Raw genomic sequence first — 24,576 nt, 5'->3', positions numbered from 1 at the left:
TGTAAGGTGCTGAAATCTGCCACCTTACAATTATAATTATATTATAATTAACAATATAACTATAATATTCAGTGCTTCAGTTGTCTGAATTGTCACGGCACACCACTGTGAGTATTTTGATAAATACAGGTTTCATTAATTATCGTTACGTATTATTCGCAACATACTTTTTAAAGACTTAAGGATGTGTAAGGAGGATCGCGAACTTGAAAATATGAATACGACATTATTTTATTGCGAAAAGTCACATTTACTACGGATACTTAAAAATTTTGGTGTATGTTTAAGCAAAAAATTCAAATCAGTTACCGAATCTGGTATAAGAAATCAGTAAAAATTAACCTTCTGTTCGAAATTTTTAAATGTAAAGTACGTGACCAGATTACAGTATTTTAAAAGGATAGGTATGATTCACTCAAACTAAGTTGACACTCAGAGAAATGGCTGATGGGAGCGACCGCAAAAAGGCATTTCCCATTGACACGGTCGCTCCCATCTGCCACAGCACCGAGTGTTAACTTAGTTCGTGCGAATGGTTAAGTAGGCTCTCCCTCAACCTGGTATTGCGAAGGTTAATTGAGACTTTTCTCATGGATGTACAATATGTTAAAAGACGTTTGAATTACTTTCATTGATGAAATAATAACGAACTTGTCATGATAAATGTTTAACACAATGAAGTGTACTTGATAATTATTTGGCTGTTGTAGCCATGCATCATCAAGCAGAAATTAGTTTACAGCACTTATTTATATTGGTCAGATTGCTGCACTGGCGATACTTAGAGGTCGGGTTTGAAGTGGATTGGTTCCATCCACCAACGCTTTTTATCTCCCGCCAAGGCTCACAAGAAAGAGCAAGGAGGTTAAGCATTTGGCATGTCTTGCAATATCTTTGCCGATAAGCAGTGTTGCATGAGGTGTGTTTTACAATAGAGAGAGCGAATGATTGAGTGTTACGTTTGTGTATTGCGTTATTTAAGCCTGAAAATTTTCATATAAACAGATGTTGTGAGGCTAACTTTCAATCATGCTCGCCACGATACTGTTTGATAAGGTTAGCTGGAACTGTCAAAACGAACTGTCAATGTGTTCTCAAGAGCAGCAGTTGCGGCCGAAGCCGCTCGTGTACAAAAAAAGTCTCAAGTATCACCATTGGTCGAAAGAATAACGTCTTCAGAATATGAAATAAACCAAAGGGCATATATTTTGCAAATACTGTAAGTATTTTTCCTTGACCGCTAAACAGTTGATGATTTTTTATTAAATTCAAAGGTAGTTGTCAGAAGTCATAACGTAAACAGGCAGTTTAGTGACAAAAATGGAAGTTGTGTAAGTCCACCCTCCTCCTCATTTAGGATATGCTTGAATGTATGAGAACGACATTATTGCAAAAGTTGGATTATGATGTTTTGTTTTGGACCCGGAGCAATTGGTAATGTGTTTAGTATGCCAACACTTTGACAATTTTTTAAAACATATCTGTAAAACTTGTTGTACATTAACTTATTTTATGTTCTATGATACCATATGTGCATCTGCATATCAGCCAAAGAGCGAAGGAAATCGTGCAATACGATATTTTAATGAAAATCACAATTTGCGTTACTGGTCTCGGGAGCTCACTCAATAGATGCAGTATTATTTGTCATTATTTTGGTTGGAAAGATTTTAATATATTGTATACCATTGATGGTTTTAGATTACTTGATAGTATTGAAGCATCTTATTATTATGTAATGCTGTTTTGACATCTAAGTGAGTAAGACATAGATTTTATAGAAGGAAGTGTTGAGAATTAACATGTAATAGAAATATTATGGTTATGAAACCAAGGCATGGAGCATGGCATAGTTCTCAACATGGATTTATGCTTTTAGCAGTAGAAAAGTCTTACTCATGAACAACTAATTAAAGCAGTGGAGTAAATAACATATTTTAATGTTTCATGTGGGGTATGGATTCTTATAGTGTTGAATCTGAAGTAAAATATATGCTGTTGTGTGATAGTTTGCTTGGTTCAGTAATTTAAACAGCAGTGATACATACATTGGGTTCAATTATGAGATAATAACATAATAATACTTGTAACAACCAAATGCTGCTGTTATTTTTACTGATAACAATAAAAATGGGATTTCTTGCAATTATGTATAATGATGATATAATTATACCGATTGAGTCAAAGACTTGAGTTTTTGTGGTATTATTTTGTTAGCTGATTTGAGGGTAGCTGAATATTAAATTTGTAACTTTTCAACAGGTACATAGATCAAATGAGGACCTCATGATGATCTTTCAGACTTTGTTTTATTTTGTAGAGTGCAGGCACCTTATTTACTTCTGCTTAGCATTGAAAGGGGATTTTAAGAAAAAGAGACATCTCATATCTACCAGCAGTAGTTTCCAGACACATTACTGTGTCAGTACCACATCTCTTCTTTGATGCATGACACTATTATAGTGGTGGGCATGTCAGTAGTTCGGATGACTGATGAAGTGGAACAGTTGTCAGTCACCAGTCTGCTGGGCATTTACCACATTCAGTTGTATTAATCTCACTTATGTATGCCTGACTATCTGTGTTAACATGTGTTGATACGTGTAGGTATTATGCGAAAACAAATTGTCAACTTGTAACACTCCTAGCTCCTTTTGTTTGCTACAAGACATGAACGGTCAGCCCACCATTTGTGTACTATCAGGGGCATGGACAGTCAACCCACTAAGCCAAACTTATGCAGGGAGTCTTCCCGATCAACCCTTGTATATAACAAACATATGGTCATTAGAAGGTCAGCATTATATCAACATTGGCATCTTGTTGTTATGAGAGATTTAAGCTGCTTGGAAAATATTTTTCCTCCACAAAATCAGAAATTGTTGGAAATATTATTAGCATTATTGAAAACTAAAAATGTTGCAAAATTTAACCTATAGACTAACACCATTCAAACAGCAAAATTACTGCACAGAAGCTGAATGCTTCTGTAAGGATGTTGTGTCATGCTGCGACATTATTAACGTAGACATGAGAGTCACAGGAAGATTATGCAGATACTGGTGTCACAGAAATAAAAAATAAAGAAAATGATAAAAGTAAAAGGTACATTGGAGAAAAGAGTAGTACTCATTTAAACATTCAGCTCACATGCTTTGCCAGACTCCAGATGGGCTTACACTCCAACACTTTTTATGTCAAAGCCTGTGATGTGTTTCAGATGTCAGAGATAAAGACAGACTATTGTTGCATGTAAATGTGGTTGGACCTGCAATAGGTGTGGACCAGCAGCACACAAAACAGAGTTATCCTCTAAATTTCTAGTCTGTCTTCCTTAGCCTTTATTGCGTTATACAGAATCTTCTGTATTTATGATTTGGCAGAATTATTTTACTTTAACTTTATGGTGAGATGGCCATCTGTCACAACAGTCATTGGTTAACTTAAGGGATGGAAGTCGTGTACACCATCTACCTGTGAGTTATGTACTAGCCCAGCATTTGCCTACATGAGAGGGAATGCTACCTATGAACAATATGCTGGCTCCCGGTGTTGAGACTCTCTCTCTCTCCTGCCTGTCTTGCGAGCTAGTGTGCTGTGTGCTAATCTTTACAGACTGGCCAACAATATTTATTTACACTGACATCCATTAATTGCAAGGTAGATAACCCTATATTGAACAGAGTATGTTTTTGGGAGCAGAAAATTCAGGGACTGAAGTAATCAGGCAGGTTCTTTCTGGCAAAGAATTGTTCAAATAAAATTAACTTAGACTTCTTTCACACAGTACTAAAGAAACAGAAGGAAAACAAATGCAGCCAATTAAAAGGCTCAATATTACTGAATGTAGCTTGTACTACAGTAAAAGCAACTATTTAAATGTTGATGCGTACAACAGTGGATTGAAATATAGTTGCATCTATCCGCATGAGCTCAGGGAAGCATATGAGATTGCCACTTATTTAGTGTAATGTTGCTCTGTAGTCAGAGACAGTCAGTTTAAAGCCTGAAGGATCTGTTGTGAACCTAGCAGCCTCTTTGGCTCAGTGGATCTGTGATTAACTGAAGACAGTAGAAAATAGTCAAGGCAATAGTTTAATTTCTATAAATTATTCCACTCTGCCCACCGTAGGTAGCTTGGGCAAAGGCACCCAGGTGTGTGGTGAAAGGGGTAATCATAGGGGAAAGAAAAAATAGTGTAATCACATGTTTTTCTTTCAAGAAAATGGTTTAAAAGTCAGTATTATGTAGGTTTTTAATGGGGTTGGAACTGAAACTTTTTTATGCATACTTACAAGTCGCCATTCATCTTCCAAAATATTTACAATACTCCATAACCTACCCCCTCCCGCAACCCCACCTCCGTCTAGTCCCCCCACCTCCCCCTACCAACTGTCATATGGGTGCCCTTGGTCTGGGGTGACTCGGTTTAACATTGGATGTAGCTCAGATGAATAATTAATGGGACCTATATTATGCAGTATATACTCATATTTTGTTTTAAAAATAATTGAACTGTATAAAATGTCAACCGCTCTTTTCTGCTGATAGAATGTTATGTTTTCCAAAAGTGTGTTCCTGTTCTTATGCATGTAATGTTCTCAGAAACATGTAAAAACAATAGTATTATGGAAATTAACCTGTAGCCATCTAAACTGTGTATCTCTCATTTTATGGTATGATGTGGTTTCACTAAGGAGTAGTTTTTAATCTGCCTGGCATCTACCAAATCTGAGGGGGAAAGACTACAGGTGACAGTGCATCACTAACACGTGGTGTGCTGCTCTTCATATGCATACTTGATATTTCATTCCATCCATTTTAGTCCCAACTTTTGAAATATTTAATAATAATTCTATAAAAATTTTCTGGTTTGTAAATGGCATTATGTTGTAAAATGATTTACTAAAGTGTCAGGTACTGCTGGAAGTGACCTTGATCGGGACAGATAATACTACTGGGGCAGTACAACTTGAGCATTAATACACATTTTCACTCCTGCCCATATATAACCATAAAAGGAATGTAAATAAATTTTATCATATCATATGATTGATTGTTGGGGATTAAGAGAAACACCTATAAATTGATTTAATAATATTTTGTTTCTAGTCTGTTTCCTGTAGCTGCATGTGATATAACTATCCCAAGACAACTCCTTGTAAATATTCTGCATAATAGCCTGTAAAGATAATAGCCCTAAGTATGCACCGTGTGTGTGTGTGTGTGTGTGTGTGTGTGTGTTCAAAGTGTTGATTGTTGAGTGGAAATGGAAATGAAGTCCTATGCTTCTTGACAGCGCATAGGGGAACGATGGGGGAGACCCGCATCGCCGTACTAGGCAAGGTTGTAATGGAGGTGGTTTGCTGTTGCCTTCCTCTAGCCATAAGGCAGATGAATGATGATGATGAAGACAACACAACTACTCCCAGTCACCTCGGGGCAGGTGAAAATCCCTGACCCCGCCGGTAATTGAACTGGGGAACCCTTGCTTAGGAAGCGAGAACGCTACCATGAGACCACGAGCTGCGGACGACCGTTGAATAGCATCACCTATTGCACCCCCCGCATGAACCATGGACCTTGCCATTGGTGGGGAGGCTTGCGTGCCTCAATGATACAGATAGCCGTACCATAGGTGCAACCACAACGGAGGGGTATCTGTTGAGAGGCCGGACAAACGTGTGGTTCCTGAAGAGGGGCAGCAGCCTTTTCAGTAGTTGCAGGGGCAACAGTCTGGATGATTGACTGATCTGGCCTTGTAACACTAACCAAAACGGCCTTACTGTGCTGGAACTGCGAACGGCTGAAAGCAAGGGGGAACTACAGCCATAATTTTTTCTGAAGGCATGCAGCTTTACTGTATGGTTAAATGATGATGGTGTCCTCTTGGGTAAAATATTCCGGAGGTAAAATAGTCCCCCATTCGGATCTCCGGGCGGGGACTACTCAGGAGGACGTCGTTATCAGGAGAAAGAAAACTGGCGTTCTACGGATCGGAGCGTGGAATGTCAGATCCCTTAATCGGGCAAGTAGGTTAGAAAGTTTAAAAAGGGAAATGGATAGGTTAAAGTTAGATATAGTGGGAATCAGTGAAGTTCGGTGGCAGGAGGAACAAGACTTCTGATCGGGTGAATACAGGGTTATAAATACAAAATCAAATAGGGGTAATGCAGGAGTAAGTTTAATAATGAATAAAAAGATAGGAGTGCAGGTAAGCTACTGCAAACAGCATAGTGAATGTATTATAGTGGCCAAGATAGTCAAGAAGCCCATGCCTACTACAGTAGTACAAGTTTATGTGCCAACTAGCTCTGCAGATGACGAAGAACTTGAAGAAATGTATGATGAGATAAAAGAAATTATTCAAGTAGTGAAGGGAGACGAAAATTTAATGGTCATGGGTGACTGGAATTCGAGAGTAGGAAAAGGGAGAGAAGGAAACATAGTAGGTGAATATGGATTGGGGGTAAGAAATGAAAGAGAAAGCCGTCTGGTAGAATTTTGCACAGAGCATAACTTAATCATAGCTAACACTTGGTTCAAGAATTATAAAAGAAGGTTGTATACATGGAAGAATCCTGGAGATACTGAAAGGTATCAGCGTCCGGCCATCCTGATTTAGGTTTTCCGTGATTTCCCTAAATTGCTTCAGGCAAATACCGGGATGGTTCCTTAGAAAGGGCACGGCCGATTTCCTTCCCCATCCTTCCCTAATCCGACCTTGTCCTCCGTCTCTAATGATTCTAAAAGGTTTCAGATAGATTATATAATGGTAAGACAGAGATTTAGGAACCAGGTTTTAAATTGAAAGACATTTCCAGGGGCAGATGTGGACTCTGACCACAATCTATTGGTTATGAACTGTAAAGTAAAACTGAAGAAACTGCAAAAACGTGGGAATTTAATGAGATGGGACCAGGATAAACTGAAAGAACCAGAGGTTGTACAGAGTTTCAGGGAGAGAGTAAGGGAACAATTGATAGGGATGGGGGAAAGAAATACAGTAGAAGAAAAATGGGTAGCTTTGAGGAATGAATTGTGAAGGCAGCAGAGGATCGAGTAGGTAAAAAGACGAGGGCTAGTAGAAATCCTTGGGTAACAGAAGAAATATTGAATTTAATTGATGAAAGGGGAAAATAAAAAAATGCAGCAAGTGAAGCAGGCAAAAAGGAATACAAACGTCTCAAAAATGAGATCGACAGGAAGTGCAGAATGGCTAAGCAGGGATGGCTAGACAAATGTAAGGATGTAGAGGCTTATCTCATGAGGGGTAAGATAGATACTGCCTACAGGAAAATTAAAGATACCTTTGGAGAAAAGAGAACCACTTGTATGAATATCAAGAGCTCAGATGGAAACCCAGTTCTAAGCAAAGAAGGGAAAGCAGAAAGATGGAAGGAGTATATAGAGGGTCTATACAAGGGCGATGTACTTGACGACAATATTGTGGAAATGGAAGAGGATGTAGATGAAGATGAAATGGGAGATACGATACTGCGTGAAGAGTTTGACAGAGCACTGAAAGACCTCAGTCGAAGCAAGGCACCGGGAGTAGACAACATTCCATTAGAACCACTGACGGCCTTTAGAGAGCCAGTCCTGACAAAACTCTACCATCTGGTGAGCAAGATGTATGTGACAGGTGAAATACCCTCAGACTTCAAGAAGAATATAATAATTCCAATCCCAAAGAAAGCAGGTGTTGACAGATGTGAAAATTACCAAACTGTCAGTTTAATAAGTCACAGCTGCAAAATACTAACGCGAATTATTTACAGACGAATGGAAAAACTGGTAGAAACTGACCTCGGGGAAGATCAGTTTGGATTCTGTATAAATGTTGGAACACGTGGGGCAATACTGACCTTATGACTTATCTTAGAAGAAAGATTAAGGAAAGGCAAACCTACGTTTCTAGCATTTGTAGACTTAGAGAAAGCTTTTGACAATGTTGACTGGAACACACTTTCAAATTCTAAAGGTGGCAGGAGTAGAATACAGGGAGCAAAAGGCTATTTACAATTTGTACAGAAACCAGATGGCAGTTATAAGAGTCGATGGGCATGAAAGGGAAGCAGTGGTTGGGAAGTGAGTGTGACAGGGTTGTAGCCTCTCCTCGATGTTATTCAATCTGTATATTGAGCAAGCAGTAAAGGAAATGAAAGAAAAATTCATAGTAGGTATTAAAATCCAGGGAGAAGAAATAAAAACTTTGAGGTTCGCTGATGACATTGTAATTCTGTCAGAGACAGAAAAGGACTTGGAAGAGCAGTTGAACGGAATGGACAGTGTCTTGAAAGGAGGATATAAGATGAACATCAACAAAAGCAAAAGAGGATACTGGAATGTAGTCGAATTAAGTCAGGTGATGCTGAGGGAATTAGATTAGGAAATGAGACACGTAAAGTAGTAAAGGAGTTTTGCTATTTGGGGAGCAAAATAACTGATGATGGTCGAAGTAGAGAGGATATAAAATGTAGACTGGCAATGGCAAGCAAAGCGTTTCTGAAGAAGAGAAATTTGTTAACATCGAATATAGATTTAAGTGTCAGGAAGTCGTTTCTGAAAGTATTTGTATGGAGTGTAGCCATGTATGGAAGTGAAACATGGGCGATAAGTAGTTTAGACAAGAAGAGTATAGAAGCTTTCAAAATGTGGTGCTACAGAAGAATGCTGAATATTAGACGGGTAGATCACATAACTAATGAGGAGGTATTGAATAGAATTGGGGAGAAGAGGAGTTTGTGGCACAACTTGACTAGAAGAAGGGATCGGTTGGTAGGACATGTTCTGAGGCATCAAGGGATCACAAATTTAGCATTGGAGGGCAGTGTGGAGGGTAAAAATCGTAGAGGGAGACCAAGAGATGAATACACTAAGCAGTTTCAGAAGGATATAGGTTGCAGTAGGTACTGGGAGATGAAGGAGCTTGCACAGGATAGAGTAGCATGGAGAGCTGCATCAAACCAGTCTCAGGACTGAAGACCACAACAACAACAACATTGCACTAGATTAAACAGCATCATATTTTTACAATAAAAGACACATTGTGTTACAGAAAGAGTTTATCTCAAATTGTAAGCAGTAATTTAGAGTAAAAATCTAATGCTGAATCAGATGTTGTAACATTGGCTGTTGGCTGAGGACAAGTTTTATTAATGTCTTGTTTCATATAATTTATTGTTTGTGTTGATGTGACAGTCTGCCTACGAATAATTACTAAGTAAGAGATACTATACTTATATTAGCTTTACTTTTCCATTGTTCCAGGTATTTTAAGAAATATTTCGAACACAAGACATAAAAGATGCATCCAGAGTGTAAAAAGTTAGGTCTTCCACTTGATGAGGATCACAGTCATTGTCAGACCTGCATTAAAGTTAAAGAATGCAAAGCAAAAGGACTGAGAACTGAGAAATGTGGTATTATTGACTGCCCAAATGATTGTGGATTTATGTTCCACAAGTGCAAAACGTCAGAACATTTACTATTGTGTCTGAATTTAAGAGTTCCTTGCATTAATTCTGGAAATGGGTGCCCATTTACCATGCCTCGCAAAGAGAGGGGAAAACACTTGGAGACTTGCCCTGCCAGTGTCGTCGTGTGTACAGTGGAATGGAACCGTTGGCCAACATGCAAGATGAAAGGACCACATTTGCCTCGACAATCACATAAATCAGGACAACTAGGTAAAGTAGTTTTCCATTATTTTTATGTCTTATGTACTGTGAAAACTACATGTTTTATGTGAAATGGTTATACTTATGAGTGATGATGTTAATTATAACTTCACCCTTATGAAAAATATTCACATGTTTAGTGCATATCTGACACTATTAACCCAAAAGTCCAGCAGTTAATATTGATAAATTCGCCTTTGTGTCAACTACGGTCTGACAGAGAGGTTTATTTCTTCTTGCGTGGAAGAAAGAGATGTATAATTTTTACATGAAAAATGACTTAGATAACCTCTCTCACATGAATTCCTTTACTTTTTCATTAGGTTATCCTAAGCAAGTGTTCTATTAGTTAAATATAAACTTAGACTAATTTACTGTGTGCTTCTGTTGGGAATTTATCGTTGGTCTTAGCCAGTCAGATGATAGGATACAGTACCAGTTAGAATTGCTTGATCATATAATATTCATTGTCACAAATATTCGGCTATTTTTTCCAGAATATGTCATGATTTCAGAGGTGTTCGTTAGATTGGGACCTAATAGTTCTGCTTAGACAAAATACCAGGTAACTTCATTTATATAGCAAAGGAAATTACGAACTACCATTGCCATTGGCTACCCACATACAACTCAATATTCACCGAGTTCACTTTGTCTGATTCATCGTCAGTTACCAACTGCAGCGAATGATCGAGCACTTTGGCTCACCATAAATGTACTTTTACCTAAATTTGCTGTTGAGTTTAGTATGTACAGTAAGAAACCATTTTCTGCTGTTATGTTGCATACTAATCTTGAAACTTAAGAAATGATTATTATGTATATAATGTAGGCATCAAAGCAACAACTCACCAAATAGGGAAGTGTTGAGTCATAGACAGGCACACAAAAAGGAATGAAAACTTCACTAGCTTCTGGACAAATGATTTTTTGAGCTAGATTTCACATGCATATGCATGTAGACACCCATACAGCTACATTGTGCCAACTGACTACACAATCCTTGGACAGCATTTAGGCAGATAGAGTAGGATGAGTGATTGTGCTGTGTGGAGTGGGTGAGGGGAGAAAAGAGCCATGAAGAGGGAGGGAGGGCTGGGGTAGTGCGACTGATTGCTTGGAGAGAGGTGGCAGGTGTGCACGATAGGACTGTCAGAGGAAGAGGTAGCAGGTGCACGAATGAGGAATGTGACACATGGGCACTGGAGTGAGCGAGTTCATGCAGTGCACAATGATGGTAACAGAGGGGGGGGGGGGGGGGTTCTGGGACTGGGTGACAGAACAGAAGAAAGGGAGACTTGGTTAGGGTTTGGGTGCAGAAGGTCAGCGGAGATTGAGGCCTTAATATCCGCTGAACCCCTGCACCCACACCCTCTACCCACCAGTAAAAGGGAGCAAGGAAGATTTGGTTTAACATCCCATTGACCTTGAGGTCATTAGATATGGAGAACTAGTTTGGATTGTGTCAAGGATGGGGAAGAAAACTGGCCATGCCCTTTCAAAGGAAACACCCCGACATTTGCCTGGAGCAATTTAGGGATATCACAGAAAACCTAAATCTGGATGGCTGGATGCGGGTTTGAACCGTTGTCCTCCTGAATATGAGTCCAGTGTGCTAACCACTGCGCCACCTCACTTAGTCTATCCAACAGCTGCCCTTTCTTTGTCCTTATACCCTCTCCCAATCCAGACCCCCATGTCACAGTCATTGTGCATAAACTCATTGGTGGCGGTGCCCCTGTGTCACATTTTGTCCGATGAACTTCCTACCTCTCCTTCCTGCATTTCTATCTCACACCCCTGCTGCCTCCCTCCAAGCTGTCAACCAATCTCTCCCAAATCTCCGCCCCTTTTCTCCCCTCACCCACACCACTTGACACAACCCCTCACCCAGTTCACCTGCCTAACTGCAATAGCAGTGTTGTGTTTTCAGGCGGCACAGTGTAGCTGTACATATATGAGTGTGCTAATGTGTTCATCCAAAAGCTATCGAAGTTGTAATGTTTCTTGTGGTCCTGTCAGCACCTCAATTCTTTCAATATTGGTGAGTTTTTATCTTCACTCCTAAATTATTTATGTTCTGCCAAAATTTTCCACACCATAGAAATTATTATTAGTACTTTTGATTGCCAGTATCTCTGAGGAATTAGAAACTTGCTTGATAGCAGCTGTTACAACTGTCAAAAATATCCATCTCCTATCACTGTAATGTACCAACAAAAAATAATACACTGGGTAGCAAATTCTAAGTTCTTGGCTTTGTGTGTTGATAATAACTGAAACTGGAAAAAAAATTGTAGCAGACTTGCTAAAATTTTCAGGTTGAACTGCTTTCGCCATAAGAATATTTAACAACTTTGGGAGTATTCGAAATGGGTAACTTAACATATTTTAGTTCTCTGATGTCTGACAGGATAATATTGTCAGGTAACTCTTCATGTAGGCAAAAAATATTTATTGCACGGAACAATGTTATTAAAACTGTGTGGGTTCTTGTAAGCATCTGTTAAACACTTGGGAATATTAAACACAGCCTCACAGTAGATTTATTCATTCATTCATGAACTTTGTTCTCAAAAATCATCTGTAATTTGAGAGTAATCCAGATTTTGACAAATACAATTGTAGAGGGAAAATTTATCTGCACTTTCTGCTAGTGAATTTAACTTTGGCACAGAAAGCAGTGAAATTCACAGCTATAAAACTCTTTATTAGTCTAACCATGGAAATAGAATGCCTGGCAGACAGAAGAAGTTTTTCTAAATGAATATTAAGGTGGTTTTGCATGACAGCCCCTTCTTTACCATGGAGGAATTTTTGAATAGACGTAAGTAGTCAATTACAAACCAATAAATGGCCAACATGTAGCCCATATATAGAACAGCATTTAAACAAAATTCAGAGAGTATTGCACTTGGAAGTAGAAACAATAGATACATAGGTAACTGCTAAAGAATTTAAATGTAATATTTTTCCCAAGAAGATAATTTGACAGAAAATAGAGGGAATAAAAAATAAGATAAAGAAAACAGTGGAAATGCACACTGTGGCTGGGGGGGGGGGGGGATGCAAGAAACAGGAAATAATTGAAAAAGAATGTGAGAAAGGTGCACAGATGCATCTGAAAGGTTGCCAATAAAAATACGTTGGCGAGAAAAGGTATAATTTGTATAGCTGCGAAACTTTGGGAGTCAAAAGAAAGAGCAGACTAATCTAGCTGAATCAGATGAAGAAAGAACCATACAGGTTTTTGACCTCATATTGTAGTATGTATGTTATACAAAAATTGCATGTTGCTAGAAATGATAATTAATGCATCTCAAACAGTGTCTGCATATTACCTGTTGGTGACACATGAAGATTTGTGTGCACTGCCACTCAAACCTAGTTTTCCCGTTTTTCACAAGTGCTCACCTTAACTACTTCAGCTATCCGTGCATGCTTTCAGGACTGACCCAAACTTCCATATGTCATACTTTTTATGACCCTATCGTTCACAACTTTACTTGGATTCCTATCACAGGGTTTCAAGGAAACAAATGTATTCAATGTTAGTACTGAAATTGTCATTTTGCCTATTGAGCACATCATATGGAAGCTGGTGTTAGTGCTGGAAGTGTGCTTGGATAGACAAATTAGTTGAGGTGATTGCTCACAGCAAGCAGGAAATCCGGGTTTGAGTCCTGGTCTGCCACAAACTTTAATGTGTCACCAGTAGGTAGTATCTTCATCAGGCCCGGATCTAGGGGGGGGGGGGGGGGGTTTCAAACCGGGTATCTTTCTCAGGTGGCAATTTCAGGGGGTGCCAAATTCATATTCTTGAAGAAAAAAAACCTTGTTTCACAAAGCACCTAGCATTTAGTGCCCATTGGTCTATCGATTATTCATATGATTTTGAAACACATCCCTATTGATTTTTGAACACATTCTAAGTTGATTTCTGAACGAATTATGAGTTGATTTTTGAATGTGTGCATAGTGCACGTGAAGTCTTGGGCAGGGGAATCCCCATTGCATCAAGAAATAAACAAACTTTCCCACAGACAAAATGGGATGGGGCTATAGGAGCTGAGCCAGGTGAATACCAATTGCTGTTTGTTTATGTAGTTGACTGGGTGTGCGAATGATAAGCATTGTTGTAATTATTAGCGAAATCCATAGGTTCAGACCACCAGAATAAAAATAAATGATTAACAGTAATAACAGGTAAGAAAGATTACATGTTATCTCCTTGGCTTATCCAAGAAAATGAAATTTTGGTAGAAAATTCTTGACAGATTGCTACACTACTAAGGGCAAGTTTTACAGTCCCTGGTTAGCAGCCACTTAAGTTCTATTCTCAGAATAGTGTGGAAAATGCATTGTACAAACACAAATTATATAGAACAACATGCTGGCTCCAGATTTATACAAAAATTTCGTTCCACTGGTACTTTTCAGTTTCATGCTTGAGAAACTGGAGTGTATGAATGAAATGTGAAACTGTTCCTTACATAAAACCTTTTGCTTTCAATAGGCATAATAGACATTTGATATTGGTATTTCATGTGTTATATTCTGTTGTGTTATTTACATAAAGGAAGTAGATAAAAATGACCATTTGTGCCAAAACAGTCTCACTTATTTGGCATGTGTTACAATTGCTACAATATTAGAAAGCCTATTTTGTTTTATCTCGCAGACAATGACAAAATAGATGTAATCAAATCGAGAAACCACAACACTCTTGGGTACTATTCGTATTGACAGCATTTTCAGTGTTAGATGATGACATTTTGGTTTTTCTTGTAGTAAAACGTTTGATGAACTTTGATGAGGTAATTGATTCTTTTGCAGAAAGGAAAGCATGATGTAAAGTTGTAGCAAGATTAGAGAGAAAAAAATGCTGGGACCTAAGGATTGAACAAATGTGTACTGTCTTGCTTGTCTCTTGTCTTTACAGGTTTTATGTTTCCTATATTTAATTTTACATCACACAAAAGAGAAAATTATTAGGTAATAGGCGATAAAGAGTGCAAATTTTCTGAAGAGTTGTTATTCTCACGGCCACAAACAATCACACCTTGTATTAATTGTCAATTTTTTTTAGGGAGGGTAGGATGTCAAACCGACCAACTGAAAGTAGGAAAGGCACCACAGTGCATTTCAATTTCCACTGCCCTGAATAGATGTTTAATGGCTTCCATTACAAAATATAAACGTATGAATTCCACAGAGTGAAATACAGTGATGTGCGATAGAAGAATGCTGTGTGAAGATATGTGGAACTGCTCTTTGCCACACTTAAGACCTAATAACACATCCTACATTTCCTCGAACATATATGTTTTGTACATCAAACTCTTCAGAAAGATATGCACTAGAAGATAAACATATATTTGAAAAATTGAATTTTGACATCCTATCTCAAACACTGGTGTGTGTGTGTGTGTGTGTGTGTGTGTGTGTGTGTGTGTGTGTGTGTGTGTGGGGGGGGAGTATAGAAGGGGGCAACACTATCAAGATTTTGCCCCGGTTCGGATATACTGTAGATCCGGGGCTGATCTTTATACCTGCTGAAGCTAATGTCAAAAAGATTCTGCAATTGTGAAAAAAACTTCATAAATTAACTACTGCTGCGAGACCATCACCAATGTCTGTTTCTTCACACACTATTAAAAATCATACTGTATTTGGGCCAATGAATTGTCACCCAGTTCCTCACTTCCTTTTTCTACTAATACATGTTTTTGACAGTTGGGTTGTGGGTTATGTAGCTGTTATTGAATGTAAATAATTCATTTTCCTCGTGAACTTCCTGACCACCCATCCTATATACAGTAGTGCTCAAAATATATGCACCTGTAATTGGGTTTATAATAGCTCCATTCTATTCACACTTCTATTTTCTGGTGCACCACTGCTGTTGCTACTGCAAATATCTCCACAACCTACCTTCTTATGTGCACACAGCTGTATCAGTGTCGTTGCTGCCAATTGCCCTGTCATCTTCTTCTGTGTCAATTTCACCATTAATGCTGTACTATTATCATAATGATTCTGACATGAATCCTCCACAATGACTGCTTTCTCAGCAATGGAGAGTGCATGCTTTTGAAATTTTCTAGTGGATTAAAACTGTGTGCTGGATTGAGACTCGAACCCAGTACCTTGCCTGTTGTGAACAGTGCTCTTCTCAACTGAGCTGTCAGGGCATAGCTCACAACCTCTCCTAGCTACTTCACTTCTGCCAGTGCATCTCTCCTACATTTCAAACTTGGTAGAGGCTCTCCTGCACACTTTGCTGGACTATCACTCATGGAAGAAAGGATATTGATGAGAAATGGCGTACACACAGTATAGGATCTTGTTTCCGAAATTAAAATTTCACTCTGCAGTGTAGTGCGCACAGCTCTGAAACTTCTTGACATACTAAAACTCTGTACTGGAGCGCCATTTGAACCCATAAGGGTGATTTCCAGAAATACCTCACTATATCAGTCAGTAAGAGCACTCCCATCACAAGGTGACATTCCGGGTCTCTGTTTGACACAATTTTAATCTGCAATTACTACTGTTGGCTTGTAAGTTGTTGATAATTTGTGCTGCCATTGTGTAAGTAGTACATTCCACTAAAATATAATCTTTTTCTTATTGATGATTATGATTGCAACATAAAACCCACTTCACTTTACCTACTGTGCAAGACATTGCCTCATCCAGTCTGAATGTTACATTCCTCTTTTGTAAATAGTCTTTAACTGTAGCCAATATCTGCTTCAGTGTATTTAAATTTTAGGATTAAAGAGATAATTAAATAATTCAGTGCCCATGTGTGGTTATAATAGCATCAATTTTAAATGTTTCGAATATTTTCATGTTGCTTTTAACAAGAATTTACAACTTTCTTTGAAAACCGATTTATTTCCTCTTTCCAAAAATTACAATGTAAGTGGAGTAATTGAGATGTTATGGTGTGTAAGAGATGGTGGGTACATGAAGAGTTGTGCACAGATGCAAAGAAAGCTGGAATACTTTGCAGTAATATGAGCATGTTCTTTGCCTCACTTCCAAACCATAAGATTTAGCTGCTGGCTACTCAGAAAACTGGGAATCCTAGAACCTGTTCCATGTGCAAACACTGTTTTACGTATGCAGCTTTTGTGAAAAATTTATGTATGCTGAGAACTAGCAATATCACTTGTTAATGTAATTAAAATGGAAGTGGTAGCTTTATGTGACTGAAACGCTAAACAGCCTTACTATGTGTAAACTAGTGTGAAAGTCAATACGAACTGTTCTGTATGCAGCCAGAAGTGCACATCCCAGAATGACACAATTTTTTGGTTTGTCACTGTCCTTGCTATTCCAAATTGTGCTAATACCCACCTTCTTATGTGCACACAACTGAATTTGGTGGGTGGTTTAGGGTTAAAAAATCTTTTGAGCCATTCCTCAGTTCTGATAGTTCATTTTGTTGTTGTAATCACAAGTGTTTGTCCCAGGCTGCACTAATAATGCATTTGACACACACCCATTATTGCCACCAGCAGGCACAATAGTCACTTGTATTTGCTAGAACTTTGGTGGTGAGGTTCGTATCATACTTCCAGTTAGACTGAGCATTATGCCTTGGACCAGGGCATTATGCCCATAGAACAAACATCAGCAGTAACTCTTGTTATGAAGTTTATAATCTTGCCTACATATAAAAATTCCTGTGATAGTGAATGGTTCATACAGTATTACACCTTTTCTTTGTGTAATTCTTCAATTTCCTTAAATAATTTCCAAATATCTGCTTTCTTCTTTCACCATAATTCACTGCTCATTTTATGAAAACCGTTTTTGTCATTCAGGCTGCTGCCACTTAATGGAATTTGTGTGTGTGTGTGTGTGAGTGAGTGATTTGAGCTCCTTCTATCACTGTTTCTTATTCAGTTTTTAAATGATGTAGCTTCCTTGTCACCCCAATGGCACCTAAAATGAGTTCAAGATTTTTACACATACAGCCATAGTGTCTGCCACATATAGTTAAAAGTTTCTAAAATTGGTAGGCTTTTTTTGATTATCATCTTTCTTAATGAACTTAAATAAATTGTATTTTCATGGCTACGACTATGCATAATTTTCCTAGCACTTGTCATTCTACAAATGAAGTCAATCAGCATATGTGATGAATACAGAGAGATTATAAGTCAGAGCCTGTTTATTACACTGCCATGCTCATGTTGATGTATGACTTTTGTTGAAACTCACTGACTTTGTATGAATTGTAGGGTAGAAAGAGTCTTTTGATGTCACAGGCTGTGACTAAACTTTGAGAAAGACCATAGAAGATTGAGGTAACAATGATGCAAATATCTTGAAGAAAATGAATTTCTTGTCTGGATGATGAGCATTAGTTGATATGAGAGAAAAGTATTATTGCATCCTGGTGGCAATTCATAATGTATGTACTTAACATTTGCGGCCTGAAGTGTAAATTTGTTGCTAAGATGTTAACAGGATATGGAAGGAATAGGCAAAAGGGATAAGACATTTTCTAAGTGTATCTGAATAGTGTTGGATCCATATGCCATGGAGATCCAGGTACAGAATTTTAATTTGGAAGTACTGTGAACTGATAAGTTGAGATAGTATTTGATGCTGGTGCATTTCATGCATAGCAAAATTTCTGTATGGTCTCTAGTTAGCTATCTTGGGGAAGGTTCAGTGACTTTCAGAACTGTTTGGTTTTCATTTGCATAAAGATGTGAAACTACTGTTGTGGATTATCTGACAATGTGATTAACTGACAGTTGACATAACTGGAATAACAGTCAGAGTCTGAAGATAAAAAAAAAAAAAGTTTTAAAATTGCAGAAGTGTTAGTTTCAAGACATTTATTTTATTTATTTTCTGGCATTTTTCAGATGCCGATTTAGCCCAAAGTGATGAGCGAGCCTTAGTAAAGTCATTTGAAAATCCCATGTGGAAAAGACAGTACCGACACTGTTGTAATAATTTCTTCCCAGCCATTCCTGTATCAAAGGAGAAGGATGGTATTGAGCTCGTTTTCAATGACACACAAGATGGACTTTCTTCACAGGAGAGCTCTCCAGGTATAATTTAATTTGATGCAGCAGTACTACTGCCTTTATGTTATTATTATTATTATTATTATTATCTATATTTATTATTTGCCATCATATGTGAAGTTTGCCGGCTGGTGGCTGTGGCAAACTTTGCAAACTACTTCAGAAAAAAAGAAAGGGATATTATGGCCTCAGAGTACAGTCTCTGTTGTTACCTAAGTTGCAGCAAAATGTAACAGTCTTTTATTGTTTGCAGTAGATTGTCTTTGAAACATGCACCTTTTCAAGAATTCACTGTATGTTACTGGGTACTTTTATGAGGGTTGTGTCCATGAGCCCTCCACAAACTTTAACATTTTTTTAATTTCTAAGCATGCATTGTTTCTTGTCTGGATGAATAAATTATTCTGTGTGGAACAACATTTTAATTATTGGTATAATTATTTAGAAATAGTGTAATTGCTGACTCTTTTTTCCAGCTGTTCCTGTATCGAAACAAATTGATTGCAATGAAGGAACTTTTGTTGAGGCTTTAGATGGTTCATCTTCTCCAGAAAAATCTATAGGTAATACTGGGTATTCTAGCTTTTTGTAGCATTTCCAATAAGTGAAACTGTAGGGTAAGAAGTATTCAACCATAAAATTAGATGTCAATTAAACAATTCATTTGGGTAATGAATGATACATTTTGCCAATACTAAATTTTTATTTATCCCCCTAATCTTAATTTATGATTATGAAATTGTTGAATGATGAAACTGTGTTTCTTATTTATTGCTCTGTATTTATGTCTCATCAGAAAAATAAAAATCAGGATCATAGACCAACAAGCCACTTCTGTCAAATTCTATTGCAAGTTGTAAGGTATTCTCTGATTATCAGCACAGGATGAGACTTGATGGGGCATTTTCGTTATTTTTTATTTGCACTGGTGTTTGCAGTCAGAATGAGGTTTTGATCATGTGATTGTATGACATCTACATTTCTTTGATCTTGTTTCACATAATAAAGTGGTCTCATGCCATGGTATTCAGCTTGTTTGAAACCTAAAAATATACAGAGGAACTTTTACACTGAAAAATTGAAACTCTGTGACAGTCCTTTGAATTGAGACCTTTACCTTTCATGAGCAATTCTGCAATGCCCACTTCCTTCTCTCTCTCTCTCTCTCTCTCTCTCTGTCCTTTTGTACTTTTAGTTGTGAACTTGTTCCACATTACAGAAAGTTAGGTGGGATCTACCAAAAAGATGACTAAGAGTGGATGAATTTAAGTGATCAGTAGTCATATTAATTCCTTTTTTAGATAAAATAGTCATATCAGCAAACAAGTAAAAAAGGAGACCTCTAGTAGCAAAAGTAGGAACTTTTCTATCCCATTTTGCGTTTGTAGAACACTTGCACTGGTGATAACACAGAGACCAGTGGAACAAAACTGCAGGTTCCTGAGGTTGATGATGGCAGAGTTCACGAAGTGAATGGCTAACAAAACAAGTTCAAACTGTTAGCAAAGTCATCTTAAGCGTATAGAAACAGTCCAGGGAGCAATCTGAATCACAAACGTAGTACAGACAAGGTCAAAACTGTACGGATCAATGATGCACACTGAAAGCTTCAATGATTAGTGAGAGACTAACTGCCAAGTGTGGGACATGGTATTTACCAGTACTCTTTCATCGGAGGATGGGCCCATGTGATATGTCTGTGGCTGCAGCAGTGCCTCTTGTGGGGCCAAGCTGCAACTGCAGTATGTAGTCTCAGTATCTCTGACCTGTCTTCCAGATTGATTCTTGGGCTGAGCAGGAAATCTGGTTCACTGTTGGATACTAAAGGAACTATGCTACATAGATAGTTTTTTTTTCATTGTCAGTGGGGTATTTGTGGTAGAGGAAATGGGAGAGTTTATTGGTATAAGTGTTAAGGGATTTGGTGGTGTAACAAATCTGCTTTTGGCAGATGCTTTAGCTGTGGGGAAGGGTCTGTTTGTTGTAGTTGGCGAGTGGCAGTTATCGGAGTAGAGATATTGTTGTGTGTTTCTTGGTTGATTTATTGTGGCCAGATGTTTGGATACTGGGTTTAATGAGATAGAGTGTTGGAGTTGGAGGCGAACTGGATGAACATATTTTGAGCTGAGATGAGGAGTTGAAAAAACTGACTTTTTTTTAAACCATGAATCCAGATCATAAAGGTATTGATGAACCTATACCAAGACAGTGGATGGTGTTTGAGAGTTAAGGAATAACTCTTCCATGCAATCCCTGAGAAATAACTGTCTCGAGGATTCCATTTGTAGATGTGATGCAAAACCCATAGGTGAGAATAAAGTTGGCTAGTGTGACAAGGAGCAAGGTTTTCAGAAGACGTGTGTGTGTGTGTGTGTGTGTGTGTGTGTGTGTGTGATGGATTCAGGTAGTATATTTTATATGGTCTGCAAGACTGGGTGATTTGTTGGAGGTACTGCTATCAGATTGGTGATACATTTTGTTGGCACTTTGATACCTGCCAGAATAGTTGTCTTAAGGTATTTTAGGTTTTTTGTGTGTGTGGGGGGGGGGGGGGGGGGGGAGGGGGGCAAGAGGGGGAGGATGTCTTCTTTCTGCTGCTGCTTCTCATCTCTGGCTCCCTTCCCCTCCCAGCAGCAAAATTACTATTCTAACTTCATCTGTGTTTGTATATCTGTATTGAACCGAGTGGCATAGAATCACCTCCCTTGTTACCTAGTGCCACCAATATCTATTGGATTACTCTGCCAATTCTAAGTTTATCAAGTTGAGTCCTCTAATCAGGTCATCCCTTGCCATTTTTTTTTTCTCCATGCCACCCAGAGTAGCATTTTGACGTCACACCATCTGACCTTAATGTTTGCTACTTTCATATTGAACCCAATAACATTCAGAGACTAATGTCAGTAACTCTAGATTACTTTTCCTGCAACTGATCCTATTGTAAAACCTGCATCTTTCATCATGTGCAAGCCTTAGTCCATATAAAACAAACCCTGAAGCAACAGTATCTCCACATTGACAGCTTCCACTCATTCCACATCAAATTCTCCCTTTTCTACAGTCTCTTGTCATGAAAAACATACCAACACTGAATCCCACAACATATGCATCAACAATCTCTTCCATTATCTCCTCTCCCTCAACTTCACTGCAGGCCATGTTCACAAACATAGCTTGCAGACAGTCTCCTCCTCTCGTCCCTTCACAAATACACCTCCCATTTCTTAAAAACTTTGAAAACCCACTCCCCTCTATGTTATCATCCAGGCCATTTCTCCAAGTCCATGACTCAAGTCAAGCCTTGGCATGAGATTTTGTGCCACAGATACTTTCCCACAACACCCACTATTGCCTACTCTCAGATTATTTCCTGTACACCAAGATTCCTATACCTGCAGTCATTCCCACTGTAAGATCTGCTCCATGTACACACCTACTGCCATTGTGCTAGCACTGTCACTGCTAAATTTTACATCACCAAACACAGAGAAACATATCAATCCCTGCATACCATTTACTAGGAAACATTTGTTCACTGCATAGCTTTTTGGAACAGGTGACCAGCACTAAACTGGTTGGGCATATGAATGGACACAGAATAGTGTCTGTCTTGGAGACACAGAGTACCTGGTTGCTGAGCTTGCTCCACAGCATGGCTTAAAGGGGTTGAAAGCCTCCTACACAACATGGGCTATTGGGATCCTCCCCAGTACTAGTTTTCCTTAACTCCAGAGATGAGAACTAGTTCTCCATCATATTCTTCTTTGGGTTTTCCCCATTTCCTCCTAGTTTTTAATTCCACTATTAATTCCACTTCTCATTCCTCTTTTTCTTAATCCGTGTTCACTTCTGACTCCAACGTGTTCTCCTCTTCAGACTGAAGCTGACACATTGATTATCATTGTACTAATATTTGTCCAGCTGTTTTGCCTCAGATGCCGCCTCATTCTTCTTTCTCCTCACAACACGTAATTCCCTATCAACCTGTGTTTTGAATGAGTTCCCTCATTTCCAATGTATCCCTCTTTCTTTTGTGAGGAAGAAACTAGCAATTCTAGGAAATGTAAGTAACAGTTTTTTTTTCTAAATATCACTTCACGACAATCAGTTACTAGTTCTTCTTTGATGCGATCTTCAGTCTGAAGACTGGCTTGATGCTGCTCTCTATTTTAGTCTATCCTGTGCAAGCCTTTCATCTCTGTATAACTATTTCAACCTATATCCATTTAAACCTGGTTACTATCATCAAGCCAATTTTGACTGCCACACTTCCTTCCTTTACCAAATTGATGATTCCTTGATGCCTCTGGGTATGTGCTATCAACTGATCCCTTCTTTTAGTCAAGTGGTGCCATAGATATCTTTTCTCCTCAGTTGTATTCAGTATCTGCTCATTTGTTATCCTTTCCACCCATATGAACTACAGCATTACATCGCAAAGGTGTCTAGTCTACCCTTTTCTTGCTTGAACTGTTTATCATTCATGTTTCACTTCCATTCAAGGCTATACTACAGACAAATACCTTCAGAAATGTCTTTGTAGTCTTTAAATTTATATTTCATATCAACAAATTTATCTTCTTTAAAAGTGCTTTTCTTGCTATCACCAGTCTGCATTTTATATACTCTCTAGTTTTGCTGGCCAAATAAAAGAACTCGTGCACTACTTTTAGTGTCTCATTTCTCAATCTAATTCCCTCAGACTACATTTCAGTATCCTTCTTTGACTTTTGTTGGTGTTCAATTTATAATATCTTCTCAAGGCATTATCCATACAATTCAGATGTTCTTTCAAGTCATTTGCCATCTCTTGCAGAATTGCAATGTCATTGGCAAATCTCAGGGCTTTAACTTCTTCTCCCTTCTCTTTATATCTGGAGTCTGGTTTGTATACGAGTTGTAGATAATCTTTTGTTCTGTGCATTTTATCCCTGCTCCCATTAAAATTTCAAATAGTATGTCCTAATCAGCATTGTCAAAAGCTTTCTGTAAATCTACAAATGATGTAAACACATGTTTGCCTTTCTTCAGTCTATCTTCTGTGATAAATTGGAGGATCAGTGCTATCTCACATGGGTCTACATTTCTCCAGAATCCAAACTTACCTTCCTCGAGGTTCGCTATCAGTGTTTCAATCTTTCGGTAAATGTTTTGCAATGATTTGTTATTAAACTGATAGTTCAGTAATATTCACTTCTGTCAGTGCCTGCTTTCTTTGGGTTGGAATTAGTACATTCTTCTTGAAGTCTGTCTCACATATCTTGCACACCAGGTGAAATAGTTTTGTCCTGGCTGGCTCTCCCAAGAGTTGCAATAAAACTGAAGGAATGTCCTTTACTTAGGGATCTTGTTTCGACCTGGATCTTTCAGTGTTATGTCAGATTCTTCTCACAATGTCATTTCTCGCATGTTGTCTTCATGTACTTCCTCTTCCCCATCTATAAAATTGTCTTCAAGTTCATTTCCTTCATGTAGCCCTTCAGTGTATTCCTACCAACTATTGGCTTTCCGTTCTTTGCTTAGTGCTGGTTTACCATCTGGTCTCTTGATATTTATGCAGCTGCTTCTCTTTACTGCAAAGGTATATCTTAATTCTAATTCTGCTACAGGTGACATCTATCTTTTCACTAGTCATACATGTTTCTACAGCTTTACATTCCTCCTTTAGCCATTCCTACTTTACCACTTTGCACTTTCTGTCTGTCACATTTTTTGGACATCTGTACTCCTTAACTTGCTTCATTTGCATCATTTTTATATTTTCTCCTTTGTCAGTTAAGTTTAATGTCTCATGCATTATCCAAGGATTTCTACTGGGCTGAGTCTTTTTGCCT

General features: G+C 38.3%; 1 protein-coding gene across 1 annotated transcript in view; it reads left to right on the top strand.

Moving 5' to 3' along the window:
• The first annotated feature begins 910 nt into the window (after window positions 1–910).
• LOC124556499 (F-box only protein 30-like) overlaps window positions 911–24,576 on the top strand; it is an 80,810-nt gene continuing 57,144 nt past the window's right edge. The window contains exons 1-4 of the mRNA XM_047130456.1: window positions 911–1,219; window positions 9,274–9,692; window positions 18,578–18,766; window positions 19,219–19,305. Coding sequence (XP_046986412.1) covers window positions 9,311–9,692; window positions 18,578–18,766; window positions 19,219–19,305 — 658 coding nt within the window. The 5' untranslated portion in view covers window positions 911–1,219; window positions 9,274–9,310. The remainder of the gene's footprint in view (window positions 1,220–9,273; window positions 9,693–18,577; window positions 18,767–19,218; window positions 19,306–24,576) is intronic.

This window comes from Schistocerca americana, chromosome X (assembly GCF_021461395.2).
Source record: "Schistocerca americana isolate TAMUIC-IGC-003095 chromosome X, iqSchAmer2.1, whole genome shotgun sequence".
In the NCBI taxonomy this organism is placed as follows: Eukaryota; Metazoa; Arthropoda; class Insecta; order Orthoptera; family Acrididae; genus Schistocerca; species Schistocerca americana.
The sequence above is the reverse complement of the archived record's forward strand: the minus strand, read 5'-3'. Positions and strand labels throughout refer to the sequence as shown.